Genomic DNA, 19,920 nt, shown 5'->3' with positions numbered 1-19,920 from the left:
ATTGGAAACTACAGGGTGGGCCATTTATATGGATACACCTTAATAAAATGGGAATGGTTGGTGATATTAACTTCCTGTTTGTGGCACATTAGTATATGTGAGGGGGGAAACTTTTCAAGATGGGTGGTGACCATGGTGGCCATTTGGAAGTCGGCCATTTTGGATCCAACTTTTGTTTTTTCAATAGGAAGAGGGTCATGTGACACATCAAACTTATTGGGAATTTCACAAGAAAAACAATGGTGTGCTTGGTTTTAATGTAACTTTATTCTTTCATGAATTATTTACAAGTTTCTCTTTGTTTACAGCCATTGACATGTCGCAGAGGTTAACACGTGAGGAGCGGATAGAAATTGTGTTGATGTCTGGTGAACGCAGTAACCGGGTCATTGCAGCAGATTTCAATGCAAGACACCCTACAAGACCACCCATCTCCCATGCTACAGTTAGCAAACTGCTTGCTGTTTCGTGAAACTGGTTCAGTGTTGGATTTGCCAAAATGTGGACGCATGAAAACTGTCACTAATGAAGAAACATCAGTGGCTGTCCTAGCTTCATTCAGCAAGAGCCCACAGCGTAGCACTCGCCGCATGTCACTGGAGAGTGGCATTGGTCGAACATCCCTTCGGCGGATATTAGCTACTCACAAATGGCACCCTTACAAACTCCAGCTACTGCAGCATCTCAAAGAGGATGACCCAGATCGGCGCACTGAATTTGCAGAATGGGCAAAACAAAAATTGGAACAGGACCCTCGGTTTACGCAGAAGTTTTTGTTCAGTGATGAGGCAAACTTTTATGTGAATGGTGAAGTTAACAAACAAAACCACCGCTATTGGTCTGACACTAACCCACATTGGATAGACCCCTCCAAGACTGTTGGAACACAAAAATTGATGGTATGGTGTGGTATATGGGGTACAAAGATAGTGGGGCCATTCTTCATCAATGGAAACCTCAAGGCCACTGGATATGCAAAATTGCTACATGATGATGTGTTTCCCTCTTTATGCACTGAAGCTGGCACGTTCCCTGAGTTTTTCCAGCAAGATGGTGCTCCACCACATTATGGGTGTCAGGTCCGAGCATTCCTAGATAAACAGTTTCCTGGAAAGTGGATTGGTCGTCGTGGGCCATTTGAATGGCCCCCAAGGTCTCCCGATCTGACCCCCTTAGACATTTATCTTTGGGGTCATCTGAAGGCAATTGTCTATGCTGTGAAGATACCAGATGTGCAGCACCTGAAACTACAGATACTGGAAGCCTGTGCTAGCATTTCTCCTGCAGTGTTGCTATCAGTGTGTGAAGAGTGGGAGAAGAGGGTTGCATTGACAATCCAACACAATGGGCAGCACATTGAACACATTTTATAAGTGGTCAGAAACTTGTAAATAACTCATGAAAGAATAAAGGTACGTTAAAACCAAGCACACCATTGTTTTTCTTGTGAAATTCCCAATAAGTTTGATGTGTCACATGACCCTCTTCTGGAAAAAACAAAAGTTAGATCCAAAATGGCCGACTTCCAAATGGCCACCATGGTCACCACCCATCTTGAAAAGTTTCCCGCCTCACATATACTAATGTGCCACAAACAGGAAGTTAATATCACCAACCATTCCCATTTTATTAAGGTGTATCCATATAAATGGCCCACCCTGTATTATAAGTATTGCAAGTTAGCTTTCAAAATGTACAATTGTGATTATTAAATAAGTGCATTTACAAAAAAATTTACACACTGTTGGAACAGTCACTTTTCATATTTGAGATATCAGATGACGGATGCCTGCTTAATTGGAAAATAAGGAAAAGAATGGACTCTGAGGTCTGTTTTTAATAAAATCTATTTTATCCTTTAATTCTGGGCTTCAGGGTCAAAGTGGACTTTTTAAATTCCCTTAAGCGTTGTTTGTACTTTTTTTGAGGTTGTCTTTGAATTTTACAATCTACAATATATGAGATTGGGAGCATTAGTAACTAGCCTGATGCATTTAGTAGTTTTATTCCATATGTTTAACACCAATCAGATATGCTTTTAACAAACCATAATTGACTTATGTCACAGACCAAGGAATATTGGTCTGTGAAATCTTTTTTTTTTTTTACATGTAATGCCATATAATTCTTACTATTTACATTACATAGTTTTATTTGTCTTGGATTTTCACACATGGCTTTTCTTGGAGAGAAGCAGCAGCAATGTACATATCAGGAGGAATGGGATATTTTTGTTAAATTTATGAAGTTATTAACATGTGTTTGAAAGATAAATGCAAAGTTTTCACATTTTTCACACGTTCACGTGAAAATTTTAAAGCATTTGGATTTACCTCATTCTTGTTAATTCATAAGGAAAGTGAATTTAATTTTGTATTTGTCATATTAATAGATACAAAATGTCACTTGTGAACACTGATACTTGTTTTCACAGAAACGTCAAAACTGAACTAACCTCTTGTAGTAGTGGATGCTGACTGCCCAGTCCCTCTCTGCATATTCAACTGTTTAGTACAATTCAGTTTTCTATTATGACATGCAAGTCCCTGTCTTACACCCCAAAACACAAAGCTGAGTCTCAGTACTTTAGCAAAACCAGCTTTATTCAGCTTGAAACAGGAACAGCACAGTTATTTATTGTAGCGGGATCTACCACTCTCCTATACACAGACACAGCAATCAGGCAGGGTTGTGCCCAAGTAATCCTGTTCCCTGCAGTTATGTTTCTTGCATCACCTATCGACGGCGGGTGCTCATAGCATGACCGCTATCTTTTTGGATCTGTTGCCACAGGTGGTGCGAGCCCATGGTTGCCCTTGCAACCAACAGGCTATCTTCCATAGATATAACATATAATAACATATAATGTAGTAAAAATTCAAATATAATATTGAACATAAAAAAGAAAAACAATGTAATATGTGCACAGAAATGTTCCAATACTAGCTGAGGCAACTATTCTTTAAACTGCTAACAGGTGTTGTGTGGTTGTTGTTTTTTTTTTTAGTAAATATTGTTTAAGTATTACAAATTTTGTAAAGAAATATTGTTGGACATTTTGGCATTCTAGAATAGGAAGTCATGTTTATACAGACAATACTTTTTGTATACATCATCAAACAATTTTAAATGACTGAAATGCAGCTACATCATGGAACTCAAGTTCAATTAAGCAAAAAATGTGCAATTACTACAGTATTTGTCCTTAAGCATGCTACATAAAGGCAGCCAAGGAAGAAGCAGCTTGACAAAAAACCTTTTGCCTACATTTTTCTCCCAAAGTGTAGTGCTGAGACTTTAATTTAAAGTTGTGTTCATTTACTCAGTTTTGGAAGGTTTACGTAGCATAATTGAATTATTGGCGCTCCAATTTCTTATCGGTTCCAGGCTTCTAATGGACTTCATTTATTTCCCAATCTCACTTAATGGTTTCAATTTAAATGGACCCAATATCTGCATGTGACTAATAGCTTCTTTTTTGTATCACCGCTAAATTTCCTGATTTAGTAATCTACTGCTGATTGTTTTTGTATTTTACATTGTATATCTGAGGAAATTCATTGCTGTCATTTAGTTCCAAGATGGTGGCCAAACATTTAGTAGCCCACACCAGCAGGTGTGGTTACTATAGCCAGTGTTAAAGTAACCCTCAAAAGTGTGTATATGAAAACAGTTTATCAAATGTGTATATAGTTTGTTTCATTCTGTGTACTCTGTTGTATGTTTTTGAGTGCATGTGTCTTTTTGTTATTATTGTATTGTCAACATTCTGAAAGTAAATACAGGTAGTCTCCAGGTTACTGACATCCGACCTACAACTTCTGTCATCTTTGGCCTGGGGACGCTGCAAGCAGTGGCTGGAGGGGGGCGATTTTGCTGCTTGCGCAGTGTAGTGTGCTTCGGGCAGTCCTGGCGGCAAGCGAGCGGTGACCCGTGGTCCATAGTCACCGGGGCCACAGCTATTGCTCGTGTGCAGGACAGAGGCTTAATGGGGCGGTTTGCTGTCTGCCCACTACACCGCTGCAGTTACTGCTCCTGACTAGATGCAGGCTGGATGGAGTGGTGGGGGGCGTTTCAATGCCCGCCCACTACACACGGTTGCCCGTTTTCAGTGGGCGGCTGGTAATGCTGCAAGCAATGACCCAGTTGTGGCTGAACGGAGGTCATTGAGGGTGAACGCGGCAGCAGGGGGTAGCATTGTAGTGTGCTTCGGGTGGCTACCTGTTGAATGGGGGCAGTGGTGGGCAATTCACTACATGCCTTTGGCCACACTGTGCTCGTTCTCGGTTGGCGGACACACGCTGCAGGCTGCACACTGTAGTGGAGGTGACTGTGTGGTGGGTGGGTGGTGAACCGCCCCTCGCTACTCCCATTCAATTTCAATAGCAAGCCTGTTTGTACTGTTACATGCATAGCAGTAAGTTGTCTCTTGTCAGTACACCAGACGTGCTGATGAGGGATGCCTGCCTGCTGTGATAGCGTGTACAGTGCTGTGCAGAAGAGCTCTTCTTAACCTTTTGTCTTCACCCTTCAAGAATGTCTCTGAAACACAAATCTGATGCAAGTGCTGGTAATACAGTAAAGAAGAGAAAAATCACCATTGAAAATAAAATAGAAATAATAAAGTCAGAGAGAGGTGAAACTCCGTCATTCATTGGATTAGCACTTGGTTACAGTCGGTCAACAATAGCATTTATTAAAATAATGTACCTGTTCCGACTTGCATACAAATTCAACTTAAGTACAAACCTACAGTCCCTATGTCGTACGTAACCCGGGGACTGCCTGTAATCGAATTGTATTGTGTACACATGATAATAAATTTAAATTTGGATGTAATACATATTGCTATGTCAAAGCAGCAGAAGATTCACTCCCAGAAAATCCCTGATCAGCTATCTTATTTATTTAGCATCTTCCCATACATTTGTACATCACTTTCCTTGCACCATGCATTCTGCTAAACACCACTACCTTGTTACCAACCAGTTACTGGGTTTTGTCCTCTACTTTCAAGCATGTGTGATCTCCAGTCTCTGGTAGTTGGCCTCCGTTGTTCATTTTACTGTAATCCTATGGATTTCTTTGGTGACCTTTTGTAATTACAGTTCCCATCGTCTGATTTTTGACCGACTCCATCATTTAAACGTCTCCTTTTTCTGGCCCCTATCTGATCTCATATGATTATCCTGTATAACTTTAGCTAGGTGAAGATGAACAATTGTTTAAGGACTATGTACTTTTAGCTGTCCCTATCTGTCAACTATATCTAATATTTAATATGGTTAGTTGTTATCCTCTTATATATATTTTCCACTGTTTATTTTGAGGTTAACAGAGTGGAAATGTAAATGTTATTGTCATTGTGAAATGGACAAATTTTATAGGGTTGCTAACTTTTTTTTTTTTCTTTTTAAATAAAGATTCCAGTTCTGTTGAATCTAAGCCAGGATGCTGATCTGAATTTGCCTGTAAAGCCACTCATTTTTGCTCTAGCAATGGGAGCATGTCTTGGTGGTGAGTGTTGCAATATTCATTAACAAAGTTCTGATGGTTTTTATAAAAATAATGTAATAAATCTGTGTTTTTGCCTCTTAACCAGATGTGTTGGAGGTGCATGTCTGACTAAAAGTTAAAATATTCTGATTGTTCTGACTTAGCTGAAAAAATTAAGACAGTCTTTCTAAAATCAAATTTCTTGTTGAGTTGTAACCTTTAATGGGCATTAGCCAAAATGTATTAACTAAAAGACCTGCTGATATTAAGTTCTGGTATACTATGGTGTTGAGTGGAAGGGGAAAAGGGAGCCACCAGGAAAATATTCTTGCTGCTACTTCAAATTTAATGATAAAATGACAGGCCACCTTTGTATATAAGACCTGGAAATCCCATAGTACACTGTGTGTGTGTTTTTTTTGCTAATCCATTAGTCTCGTTTTTAAAAAAAGAGCACCATGTTTAGTCAGAAGCTGCTTCAGGCAGAAGATTCCTAGAAATGAGTTCTAGTCTATTTTGTAATGAATGTCACAAGCTGAAAAATAAAATACATGATTCTAATTTAATGGAGTGTGAAAGATTAATAACATCCCTACCCCTTGTCAGATTGTGAGTGAAAAGTTAACTGCAAAGAAAGCCAGCTGCTGCTTCTGCTGTGCATTCAACTTTGGAAAGGATTGGGATATTACAGTCAATTTTTGTTAGGGGATGAACCTAAATGTCTTATTAGTCCTACTATAGTCTAGTGGAATCGTCTCTCTTTAGGGTAGCTTTAGTCCCCAGTGTACTCAACATGAGCAAACTAGCAGCAATTTCTTCAAAGAAGGCATTAAAGATCTATTGTATGCCTTTAAATTGGTATGTTTCTAAGTAAGAAGACAACTCCTTGTAGCACTGCAGTCTAATTACTGTTACTCTGGCATGCTGTACTGATGCTGGAGGTGATGATATCATTGCTGATTGAGAGTTTTTTCATTTTTACTACCTCTGGGATATTGCCTACAGAAATGGCACCTCTTTGAGAAGAAATTGCATCTGGTGCCTGTAGCCAACAGTTGTGTTTTTTTCTTTTTTTATAATAAACGTGTCTGCAGAGTATTTTGGGGGAAAAAAAATACAATTTACTCTGAAATAAAGGGATATCTTCCGTTTGGCCTTAATGTTAAAATATTAGGATGTTGTGCAAGGAAAGCGTTAACCAGATGAAAAATTTCATTTGGCAAAAGAATGTCTTGCACCACATTGCTACGAATATAATTAATCTTTTGCAATGAGAAAATTGGGTGTTTGTATCCTTAAAAAATATTGCTGTTCTTGCTGGGGCTCTGCACAGTTTCTTTCACTTATCCTAATATTTTATTTAATTGCTTTCCTTCTCTTAGTTTTAGAATGCGTCCATATGAGACCAGGCCTACAACCACAATTATGTGTTGCTGATTTTGACAGCCTCTTGAGGTTCTGCATTTAAAGGAGTTGTCGTGCTTACTTTATTCTTGAAGCATTGACTATTTGTGCTTGATTATATTGTTTGTGGCACTCCACTCTCGCATAAAACCATCTTTACAGTTAAATTCTTCTATTTTAAGATCTTGTAATAGCAGTGAATATTTCTGGTGAAAGTTTTTATTTTTGTCTCTTGGTTTTGAGCTGTGAATCCTTTAGAAAAGATCTTGTTACAGGAATACCATTTGGTTTATTATTTAGCTTCAGTATTTCAATTTTGCTTAATGATAATACTTTGGTTTTCTATTTCAAGACATGATTTGTTATAGACAATTACCATATTTTATTACTACAATTTAGATTTAAAGCCAGTATCATTTAATGGTGGCCCACATGCAAGTGTTTCCAGCCCCAAGCCACCATCTAAAACATTTTTTTAGTTATAATACAATCATGTAGAATTTACAAACATCACATAATAAAAATAAGACAAACACAGAGGCTTTGCTCTGATTTCATTGAGCTTCCCGTGTTCCAAAAAACAAACAACCTTTTAATCAATCAGCTTTAAAGCTAGTATCTGATATTGTAAAGGGGAATTTCATGATCAAAAGTATAGTTTCACAATTTGTAACAATAGGTTAAAAAATGTTTTTTTTTTAATGAAAAGTACGAGCATTTTTCTCCATGCTTAGAAGATTTTACAAGTATTTTAGTAAATACGAATGGAAGGGCCTTCTTATTTCTACAAACAAAAGATTTTGCATTCTTTCTTACGCATATCTTGGTTTCTGATGCCAGAGTCTGTGGAATAAACACAAAATACCATAATGAAGGTTGTGGGGAATACAAACATAGTAACCCCCCATATACTTGGAAAACCAAGCACAGAAAACAAATACAATGTCTTTTCAGATGGAACTCGGGAATGAACTGAAAAATAATAAAATAAAATGGCAGTTATATAGCAGTGAGAAGGGGTATGTCTAGGAAAGCCAAGACCAGAAGTGAGGTCATCAGGAAGGATTTCCTTCCGTAGATCTGCAGGGAAAGAAAGAGAGGAAATGTTAGCTGACAGTGCCAACCCCCTGGTCTGGCAGATAATTACAATTATTCAAGCCCATCAATTTTTGAACACTGTGGTGTTACCGTACCCTTCCCCACCAGGTAATCAAACTGTTCAGTTTTTCTGGGCCAATCCGGAGACTGACCTCATCAAGTATATGGAGTGTCAGTGTCCGCTAAGGGTACTAAATACTGTCGTTTAACTTTGCGGAGTCTGTTAAAGGAACCTGCCAGTACCCTTTCATCATGTCAAGTGTGGTCAAATACTCCGCTTTGCCGAGTTGATCATGGAGATCGTCCAATCCCAGCATTGGGTAAGCATAAATTGGGAAGCCCGATTAAGCCATTGGAAGTCATTGCAAAGCCTCCAGCTTAGGTATGAAGACTGTGAGACTGGACCAGGGACTGTGTCTCTCCTCTTTTACACCGAAGTCCAGCATATGCTTGATTTCAAATTCCACCTTTGCAGATTTTGCCTCAAGTAGTCTATATGGGTGTTCTCGGATGGTCATCCCTGGTACGGTAACAATGTCATGCGGAGCCAGAGAGGTCCATCCGGATTTCTCACTCACCACTTTTGGGACAGACAGGATAACTGTTTCCAGCTCCTGTTACTGTTTGGCTGTCAAATCAGTGCTGAAGTTAAGATTGGATTTATGAGCAAAGAGTGAACAGGAATGTCCGGAGGGAGGGGTGGGGGGGACAGGTTGACCTGGTAAACCCATTTGCTCGACCGACAATTAGGTTGATTCACCAAATAGTCGATTAATGCTTTTCTCTCCTTAACTTTATAAAGGCCTTGCCAATGGCCCAGTAATTTAGAATGGGAAGTGGGAATGAGGACCATGACGTTATCTCTTGGATCACTCCCGGCATGACATGCCACTGTCATAACAGCGGGACTGTGTTTGCATTTCTTCCATATGTTTCTTTAGAACTGGATACATATTCACAAGTCAATGGGGGAAACTCCTAATAGACAAATACGCCCTATGCCGTTCTAGTGCATCAATTAAGGCCTCTATATTTTTGTACAGTTTACTACAGACCACCTGGGTGAGGTTTTCAGGGAGGGCATTTACAAGGAGGTCATAAACAAACCTGCTCAACAACCTTAAAGAAATTGTTGATATCGGGCTGTATTTAACACCCTGCTCTGCTCCAAATGTTGAATGCTTGCGAACAGGATGACAACTCTGGATTGAACTTCCACTCAAAGGCAAACTTTAAAGTTGATTGTTTTAGGTGAATTGTTTTCTTGGGAAATAGGAAAATTAAATATCAGATTTCACCACGTTGTCAGTTTGAAAATGGCAGGTGTTGAATTCATATTAATGGCACACAAGACATGGGAAAAGTTTTATAACAAAATAATTCATTCAAAGCTTTTATCTTCAATTATGAATGTCAACACTTGCAGAAAAACGGGCAGGTGCATGTGACTGTTCATCAGTGAATTCTACTTCAAAAAAAATGCACAACTATGCACAATTATCAATGCATGGTGATATACAATTAGCTTGACTCGCACAATCTATCACTCAACTTTGGATGTTCTCTGCCGAGACCTGAACATGACATGCAGCAGTTGTGCTATTTTTTATAGATTCAGTAATTTTGTCTATTGATATATCACTAATAAGCCTCAACAAAATGCCTATAACGCACTTCTTTTAATACATTATAAAGAAACTTTTCAGTGCACTTGTTATTAAAATGATTGTCAGTATCCACTTTCTTCTGTCATTTCGACACAGATCTCTGATAGCTTCCTGGCTAATCAGAAAAAGTTCCAGAATTGGGTACAACTGTGGATTTTGTTTCTTTCCTTTTTTTTTAATAAAATAGTGTTAATTTCCAGAAATATCTATTACAGTAGAAATATTATAATACAGCCATCAATATACACATTGTTATTACTGTGACAGGTGTTCTTTCAACTAGGGCTGAGAAATATAACTAATTTTTGATTCAATATTTACTGCAAGTCCAAAAGCCAGTATTATGATTTCCAGTTCTTTTTTTGTTTGATTTTCTGCAACTTCTTCTAAACAAAGTCTACAAAATCTCGATCACTCTTTCTTGGCATAACTAGGTCAATTCTGCCCATGTTGCCTGATTGTGGTGATAGGCATAGGGAGAAAAAAAATGGTGTAATAATCAGTAGAGAAAGTTTAGAACAGTTAGTGTTAGATCTGCTATTTGGAAATGGCTTGGTTTTACCCAGAATTAAGGGGAAAGCAGTTTAACATCTAAGGATAAAACCTATTACTGCATAGGAAAATTTCAGCCAGAAGATATTGGCAGAAGTTACTTATTGTATCGCAAAACATACTTTGTCCATTGCCACCACTAAATTCACACCAAAAGTGACACATTCGCACCATGTAAGTGCATTGGCCAAATTGAAATTGCTGGTTTGTGTGGATTAAAAAATGTTTTCTTATGGTTTTTAGTTGTTTTTCTGTAGCCTCCAATTCAACTCTCCCTTGTGTTGAAGTAATTTATATAACCAAGTATTTGGTAAAAAAAAAAAAAGACTGGTTGTGGGGAAAAAATGGTACACTAAGCTACAAGATGTTTCTAGAGACGTGGTGAACATTTGCATTATCGTATTTTATCTTTTAAGCTCAGTATGGAAGGTTTTGAGTCAATACAATTAGCATATTAAATTAATGACCCAGTAATAGAATTTATACAGTCTTCTTCTATAATTCGCTACCGTGGCTGTTCGTTTGTCTGTCCAGGATTTTAAATCACCTGTAGCTTGCAAACCATTTCACCTATTGACTTGAAATTTGGTACACATCCTATGTGACATCTACTATCTGCTTTTGAGGTGATGATTTTTATTACTATTTTTATTTTATTTTATTCTAGAATCAACTGTTGGCATTGCGCAGCAGGGCGACCGTGCGGCACATGAGTATGGGTGTCGTTCTCATCCCCTACCACCTTCGCTAATCATTCTTGAGGCAGATTGAAGACCTAAGTGCCAGCTTAAGTGAAAAATGAAAGAAAATGTACTAAGTAATTGCAACACAAACACTAACTTAATCCGTTCTAACGCGAAAAGATGCAGGCGAAAGAAGGGAAGCAGCGGGTCACTAGGGTGGAGAAAAGAAGTGCTGCTCAGGAAGCAGCAAGCGCATCAACCTCTGAGCAAACCAGTACTAAACAGAGAGAGAATGAAAACAATGAATGCTCAAATCAAGAGTATTCACTCCACGTTATCGTGCAGTGCACTGTTACTGGTATTATCATATTCTTTTTAGTATTTGTATTACCATGTATTATAGCTGTCCCATTACTGGATGGTTTTTAATGCAATTCCTTTTTTGAGTTGGCTTTTTTTTTTCTTTGAATTTTTGTTTTAAAGTGGTACAATATTTTTTTTACTCCTCTTTCTGGTAGAGAAAAGGAGATCTTAATTTTTGGAATTCTTCTTTTTCCCTTCTATTCTGACCAGAGCCTCTATTCCTGCATAAGAGAAGCTGACCTTAAGAATGATATTTCCACCACCCGTGCTTGACAGTAGTACTGTTACCGTAGGGTTATTAGTAGTTTTGTCTCCTTGTTAGGATAATTGAATTGGAGACTTGGTTGTTAAAACAACATTCCTTTACTAATTTGTGAAGCATTTTAGCCAGCTTGTCCCGACGCTATACACTTATGAGCTTCATGGAACATGGCTTTTCTCATCAACATTATGAGGTGGCTTTCCCTATTAAGAAGGTACAGCTTAGACGTCACTCTGAGAAGGCAGTCATATCTGATGGAGCAGTTGAATAGCATGCTGCTAAGTAGTATATGTTTAAATGTATAAAGGCAGAAAGAGCACACCTTTAATAACATTGTGCAGCAAATTAAAGCACTGAAGCAACTACTTCACATAAAGAAATTGGAACATGCAGGTAGTAGATAAAAGCAAATAGATCAATAACACTTGTTTGCAGAATAAACCTGGATTCAAATATCAAACAGTTTTTTTTCCCTCTTTCTACTTAATCAAAATAAGGGTATTGTATCTGAAACAGAATAGGGCAAGGGTCTCCAACTGTGGTCCTGAAGCGCTACTGTGGCTGAAAGTTTTCATTCTAGCCCTTTTCTTAATTTACTGACCAGTATATGTTGCTGCTAATTAACTTTCTTTCACTTAATTTTAATTGACTTTCTATTTAAGACAGACCCCTTTATTTTTTTTTCTTAATTAGCATGCAGACAATGATTACAAACAAAATGAGACAACACATAACCAGCTAACCTGCGTCCATCATACAATATCTGTAAATAATGAAAGGTGAATATTGATCTTCTCAGGTCCACAGAACATGTTGATGGTGCTCTAAGAAAAAAATAAAATCAACCATTTTAGAAATGACTGCTATGGCAGAAGAAGAGTACCAATAAACCATGGAATTAAATAATGGGTTTAATTAAGTACAAGAATCTGCTTCAGAATTAAGAAGCTGGTTGGAATCTGAGGCCCCGACTTAACTGGTCATATGTCGGCTCAGATCACATCTCAATAACATAACAGAAGTAAGACTGAACCATTTATTTGTGAAAGTGTTTGAAATGACAGCCTGCTCCCACAGTTGTACCCAGGAACCCCTGCTCGAAGCCATTCCCAATATCGTGTTCAGATGATTTAAGTGAAGAGGAAAACAAAGCTATGTAGCTGTCAGTGATGTGGTTGATTTGTGAATGATGTGGTTACCCATTTGAATCGTCAGATGCAGATCTGAGTGTGATGCATTCTTACACAGGCACTCTGACTATTCGCAGTGAATATACAGAGCTATCAACAGGCAGGAAGCCTAATAGCTAAAAATTGTGATTTTTGGTCCATTTAACTACTTGTAATTTACCTGATAATAATGTAATATAACTAGTTCTGAATGAAGATAATGTGTGCTGTACTGTATGCTTAATTTTCCTTTGTACTCCTTTTGCAATCATTAGCACAAATTTTGAATTTATTCATTTATTTGTAGGAAATGGTACTCTGATTGGTGCATCAGCTAATGTAGTCTGTGCTGGAATTGCTGAACAACATGGCTATGGCTTCTCATTTATGGATTTTTTCAGGTAATATTGTTTTTATACATATGCCATTTGATAATAGGAGGATGGTACCATTTCTTTTTTTCCTCTTCAATCTATCATTCTTAATATTTTTCCTATTTAACATTCAGTTTGTAACAGTTTAACACATCAGTTATTAATAACAGTCTTCTGACTTGGACAGTACATTTGAAACAAGCAAGATGTTAAAGAATGCCACAGTATTTGGAAGAGTAATCCCCTGCTTTATATTGCACTATGCTGCATCAGAAAGTCACATTCATTTTATGCTTATTATGTTTTGATCAATTTTATTTCAGTGGAAAACAATTTAAGCTGCTTAAGACAATCATATTTTGATTTTTCAAAAAAAGTGGCTGATTGGGTGTTAATTGACACTTGAGGAATGTTTTTAAAGTGACGAATGTGTTACTTTTTCTTATCAAAAAATGGATCAGCTTCTTCGCAAACTTTTTAAATTGTTGTATGTGATTTCTCATTATGATTTTTTTAAAACAAAAAAGAAAAAACAAAAAATGTAGCCCTATTTTAAACTTAACGTTTTCAAAATTTTCTAATTTTTTGCTTTGTCGGTATCTGGGAATGTCTTCTTTATCCAGACAGATGTACAATCCACTGATTTCTATATATAATGATGCTTAACTATGTGAAATGCAAAATTGTTTTTCAGCTGCAATAACAGCATCTTCTGTTCTATCTGGTCTTATAAAATAGTCGCAATTGAAATGCCACTAGTGCCCTTATTTGCTACTGACACGTACATTTTTGTACATTCAGCTTTCTGCTCATTGCATCAAGGTCAGGCTCCCTCCAAACCCCCCACTAACCCCCACCATGATTTAGTGGCCAACCATAACATACCTCTTCCTAGTCATTCTTTTCTTTCAACGAGCTTCCTGTGTTTCCCAGTAACAACTTCTATGCAGAGTGAACAATATCAGGTTATGGTGCATGCAAGTTTAAATTATCCACTGATAGTGTATGGAATAGACAGTATGTTCAGTATGTTTACATGGTCTCAGTAATAAAAACATCTGTCTGAGATTCATAAAAATTAATAACATTTCTGCAGTTGTGTTGCTTAAGACTCAAAAAGAGGAGATGTGTTTAGGCCATCTGGACACTTTAAATTTAATAATTCCTGTTGATTAATGTCAAATTATGTAATGCTATGAAACATAACCGATTAGGCTCCCAGGACTTCATCCACAAATGTTTTTCACTCCAAATTTGGGAAAATTGAGTTTGCTTTTAAATAATCAGCCAGCATGAATAGTTAAATAGTTCCATACCTTTGCTCCATGATTTGTATCTATGGATGTATAAGCAATGCATAAAAAGTGGTGTCTTCTCTCCTCTTTTCTTTACGTCAACATTTTAAAATTCAAAGCATGAACTTTGTGCAAAGTCCCAATTCTCTTTTCTTTTTTGTTTTCTTGAGTGATTAGTGTCTTTTGTGTTGACTGCAAGGTGAGTAATATTTTAACCTTAAACTTTCCCATAATGGCTCACTTGTTGTTTGCTCATTATGAAGTCACCTTGGCCCCTGAAACCTCAGTTGTAAGGAGATAAATTCTAAGTTTCTTCAGTAATACTGTGTAATTCTGAATGTGAATTGCATTGAATTTAATTGGTAACTTTACATGGTAAAACATCCTGCCCACCCTGAACTTCTTACTTACTTCTGTTGACCCAACAAAGTTGTTTTACCATTATCATGTTCATTAGAGTATGTCTTGCCTATACTTCAAGAATGCTCCTTACATTTAACATACGTGTGCTCAGTCACTGAATCAAAACCTGTTATTTCTTTATTTCTTTGGTTCATGAATCCCTTGTGATTTTTTTTTTTTTTGACACGTGTTTTTTTTTGCCTTTCCTTCTCATCATTGTTTAACTATGATCATGTTTGAGTTATGTAGCAGCATTATGTTTTACCGTAGCTGTGAAACATTTTAAACTTCTCAAAATGAACTGTAGAAAAAAAATCAGTAAGGAATATTCAGTTCTGGCATTCAATAATAAACATACTTTATATCATTCATAAAAAAGCTTTCAAAATACTTAGTTGAGTTCAGTTACATTGGGGGATACATTTGATCATTTAAAATGACACGATCATGACTATACAATAGAATAATTACATGATAATATAGAGTTGGAACTACTTTTTTTTATCCAATGCCTTATTGTGAGGTTTAGCAGGCAAGTGTGAAGTTTGCCCATTTTCTAATTTTCTAGTATAGTCGCAATGTTGTAATGGAATTGTGGTGATCATGTTGGAAGGGTATGGTTATGTATGTGCTTAGTGGGGTGCACGGTGCAAATGCACTGGTATGTGACATCACAGCTAATTTTTCTCTGATGAAATGAGCTTGGAATTTTGAGCAAATCATTTGTATGAAAATGTGCTATATAAATAAATGTTATGTTTGTTTTTTTTTATCTTTTTCTTTTTGAGCACCTTCTTGTTCCCTAGGAACTACTTGACTTAGGCACAGAAGAGGAGCTTTTAGGGAAAGACTGAGGGTGAAGGAAAAATAATTTCTACATAACCAAACAAATCCTTATGAGTTTAATCATAAGGGCACTGGTGTAGCTCTTTTTCTCAGGTTAATGAGTAGGGCTTGAAAGAGATTCATTTAATTTCAGACTCAGTTGTGTTTAAGACGTTCTACTGTATAAATTGTTTAGTGCCCCATGTTCCACAGTGCCAATGTGCTCAATATACATTTTAAAGTAATTTATGGACACAGTGAGTATGCTATGGAGGCATTGCCTTCAGAAGACAAGCTGAAATAAGTGTGCATAAGATGCTATACAGGGTCAAATATGTCAAGAATGAAGTAAGGAAACCACAGATCCAAAATAGAGCTACCATGCACAGATAAACATGCATGTTAAGATTTAGAGAAACTTTATGGTTTCTCTAATTAGTGTTGTTTTACCTCTGTTTTTATCTTGCTTTGCCTTTGTTTAAACTTTATGTAGCACTTTGAGATTTACTGCAAATGTAAAGTGCCCTATATATAAAACTAGCAAAATACCCGGCTTCGCAGCGGAGAAGTAGTGTGTTAAAGAAGCAATGAAAAAGAAAAGGAAACATTTTGAAAATAACGTAACATGATTGTCAATGTAATTGTTTTGTCACTGTTGTGAGTGATGAGTGGTGTTGTCATATATATATATATATATATATATATATATATATATATATATATATATATATATATATATATATATATATATACTAGCAGAATACCAACCAGCGAGAAGAAGTGTGTTAAAGAAGGTACTAAAAAGAAAAGGAAAAATTTTAAAAATAACGTAACATGATTGTTAATGTAATTGTTTTGTCATTGATATGAGTGTTGTTCTCATATCTATCTATCTATATCTATATATATATAGATAGATAGATAGATAGAGATATAGAGATATAGATATATATATATCTGTCAATGTAATTGTTTTGTCACTGTTATAATGAGTGTCGCTGTGATATATATATATATATATATATATATATAGATATATATAATATATATATAGCAAAATAGCCGCTTCAGCGATGTCATGTGTTAAAGAAGTTATGAAAAAGAAAAGGAAACATTTTAAAAATAATGTAACATGATTGTCAAAGTAATTGTTTTGTGTATTTGGTGGCAGCATCACAAAGTTATTTTCGTCTAACTGCATCAGAAAATGTACCACGACGTCTGACACGCCTCCTTTTTACTGTTTTCTCACAGCTTGGATTGCTGCTGTCATATACACACACACACACACACACACATACATACATACATACATACATACATACATACATACATACATACATACATACATACATATCTACATACATACATACATATCTACATCATATATACACACACATACATACATACACACACACAAATTATATATATGTATACATATACTTGTGTGTATGTTTGTATGTGTCTATATGTGTGTGTATAGCTTTGTTCACTGAGTGCAAGGGAAAAATAATAAAATATAGTCTATAAGTTATTAAACAGTAAAACATTAACGTTTTAAGAAGTACAGGTACATTGAGCTGCGGTGGGTTGGCACCCTGCCCAGGATTGGTTCCTGCCTTGTGCCCTGTGTTGGCTGGGATTGGCTCTAGCAGACCCCCGTGACCCTGTATTCGGATTCAGCGGGTTAGAAAATGGATGGATGGAGGTACATTGAGCACTACTGGAGTGGTTGTGGGTAAACTACATTTTAAAGACTGTGTAACACAACAGGTAAGTAACTAACAGCAGCTAAAATGTATATGGATCATCTCGTAGATCCCTTTTGAAAGGCGCTACACGACGGCTGTGGTATAGAAATTACATTTTCTATGTGAACGTCCAAATTTGTGCCTCTGGTAATGTGCCTTACCGGCAATTAAAGAAAATTAGTTTTGTGTCCTCTGCCGTGTTAAGAGAGAAAGGCTTTGGTTTGGGATAAAAGGAAAAAAGGTGTAAAGAAAGGAAAGTTGCCTTTTTCTTTTATATAGTATAGAGAGATGTGTTCGCTGACGTTATGATCGCCTTTTCGGGACAGTCGGGTCTTGTGTAGACTGGTGAGACGTCCCTGCCATTAATCAGCTGTGATGGCACTGTCAGCCCTCCACTCCTGTGCGTATCTTCATAATCCGAGCTGAGGACCTCATAATCGTATACGTGCAAAAGAAAGTGTGAATCGCCTTAATATTATTTTGCCGTAGTGTATAAAAGGGTCCCGTGTTTGCACTTGCCTGGGCTATAGCGCAGGGGGGGGAAGAAAAAAATTAAAAGTGCTCACTTTGACTTAAGGCAGAAGCACAGTCAGCGTCTCAAAGGCCGGCACAGCTATGCGCAGCGCGCTGGCTGCTCGACTTTTGCTGGGCAGGAGACCCCAGTTTTGTACACACGCTCATGATATCAAAAGTCTCAGCTCTTTGGAGGTAATTCATATATTATATATATAGCAAAATACCTGCGCCGCAGCGAGAAGTAGTGTGTTAAAGAAGTAATGAAAAAGAAAAGGAAACATTTTAATAATAACGTAACATGATTGACATTGTCATGAGTGTTGCTGTCATATATATTCCTGCCTAAATAAGTCACCCTCGCTTTTCTCTTACTTTGTTACCGTTCATTTAATCATGGCTAGTGGCGGAAAAATTATAAAATGGAAGGAGGATGGCTTTACCAAAACAATTATTGATGGCGAATCGATTATTCATAAAGCTTGAATTGGTGATCTGTTTTTCTGTGTTAACCTCATATTTTTTCATACTTCTTCTCAAACTAAGGTGGTGCGAGGGTAAAATGAATCGGGGTGCGCTGATCAATGTAATCGGTGTACCAGGAAATCATGCATTGACAAAAGCTCCCCTTTGCTTGTAATGCAAAGTGTGATTAAATGCATTATTTTTTAACGCGTTATGGAGCACATGCATCGAAGCTTCTCAGCTGTGCTTGTGCTAAGAAAATGAAAGATTTTAAACATAACGTAACACGATTGTCAATGTAACCTTTTTTAAGTAGTGCCTGGAGGATTCAGTGTGAAGAAACTCTAGAGACAGAGTGTGTATTAACTTGTGAATTTTTCTGTGAGTATTTGGTAGCAGTGTGATTAGCCGCGGAGCTCAGCTCAGAGCAAAATGAGGTAAATGGGAGGGGTGATGATGACGTGACTCCCCCACCCGCCTTAACTGTCAATCCCCCACAAACACAGTCTCTCGGAATTTGCATAAGCACACCCCTTCACCTGCAATTTTAACTTAGTTACAAAGTGATCAAAGCTCTCGTTTATATCCTGCGTCCTCTCATTAAACTTGTATCCCGCATTCCCGTGGGCATGTGAAACGCCAGCGGTAGCCTGTCTATGAACTTAATTTAAAGTTTAGGTTTACACCTTGCTTTCTTTCCGAGGTAGCAACACTCATGAATATGGTAGTATATGTCACTCGCTCGCTTCTTATTGTTTCGCTGCCTTCTCAATTATATAATGCATGTTTTCTTAAGCGCTTTTTGGAGGTCTTCCTGGTTTTCTACGCACTGCGTTGACAGTCAGTTCACGTGATTACGTGGGAGGCGTGATGATGTCACACGAAACTCCGCCCCCCACGTCATTGCAGCTCAACTCCATTACAGTTAATGGAGAAAAATACCTTCCAGTTATGACCATTAGGCGTAGAATTTCGAAATGAAACCTGCCCAACTTTTGTAAGTAAGCTGTAAGGAATGAGCCTGCCAAATTTCAGCCTTCTACCTACACGGGAAGTTGGAGAATTAGTGATGAGTGAGTGAGTGAGTGAGGGCTTTGCCTTTTATTAGTATAGATTATTATTATTATGATAATAAGTGGATGAGGCAGGAGGCAGATAGTCACACGGTTTTTACACTTTGCAAACTTATGCAATATAGCTTTGAAGGGAAATTAATTTGTTTTGTACCTCTGTGCCTTTGGCTTAAGACCCACTATGCCATTAATAAGACAGATGTTTTGTACTGTATCTAGCTTTCCTGTTGTTCCTTTCTTCTGTCTGTTGACATTTCGTATTTAATAAAAGCATATGTCTGGTGAACTGATGATGGATATGGTTGCTGAAGAAATAATATGGAGAGCTTTGTCCTTTAAAGTAGGACAATAACCTTACAGTTGGTCAGATGATGTAACTACCACTAAATTTCTACCATAAAATAGAGGATCAGGAAAGCTGGGACTTGAGGTACCTTGTGATATTACATGGAAGTACATGGACTTGCAAAGTACTTGTCTTCATTTATTCATACCTCAAGTGTCACAATAACAGTCCACAGACATCAA

General features: G+C 37.3%; 1 protein-coding gene across 2 annotated transcripts in view; it reads left to right on the top strand.

Annotated features, from left to right (window-relative positions):
- Positions 1–19,920, top strand: part of oca2 (oculocutaneous albinism II) — a 313,977-nt gene that overhangs the window by 249,816 nt on the left and 44,241 nt on the right. For both annotated transcript variants that reach the window (XM_039744702.1, XM_039744701.1), the window contains exons 22-23: positions 5,424–5,517; positions 13,002–13,095. In XM_039744702.1, coding sequence (XP_039600636.1) covers positions 5,424–5,517; positions 13,002–13,095 — 188 coding nt within the window. The remainder of the gene's footprint in view (positions 1–5,423; positions 5,518–13,001; positions 13,096–19,920) is intronic.

The sequence above is a fragment of the Polypterus senegalus genome, chromosome 2 (genome assembly GCF_016835505.1).
Source record: "Polypterus senegalus isolate Bchr_013 chromosome 2, ASM1683550v1, whole genome shotgun sequence".
Classification (NCBI taxonomy): domain Eukaryota; kingdom Metazoa; phylum Chordata; class Cladistia; order Polypteriformes; family Polypteridae; genus Polypterus; species Polypterus senegalus.
Note: the sequence above shows the minus strand (reverse complement) of the source record. Positions and strands in the feature narration are given on the sequence as shown.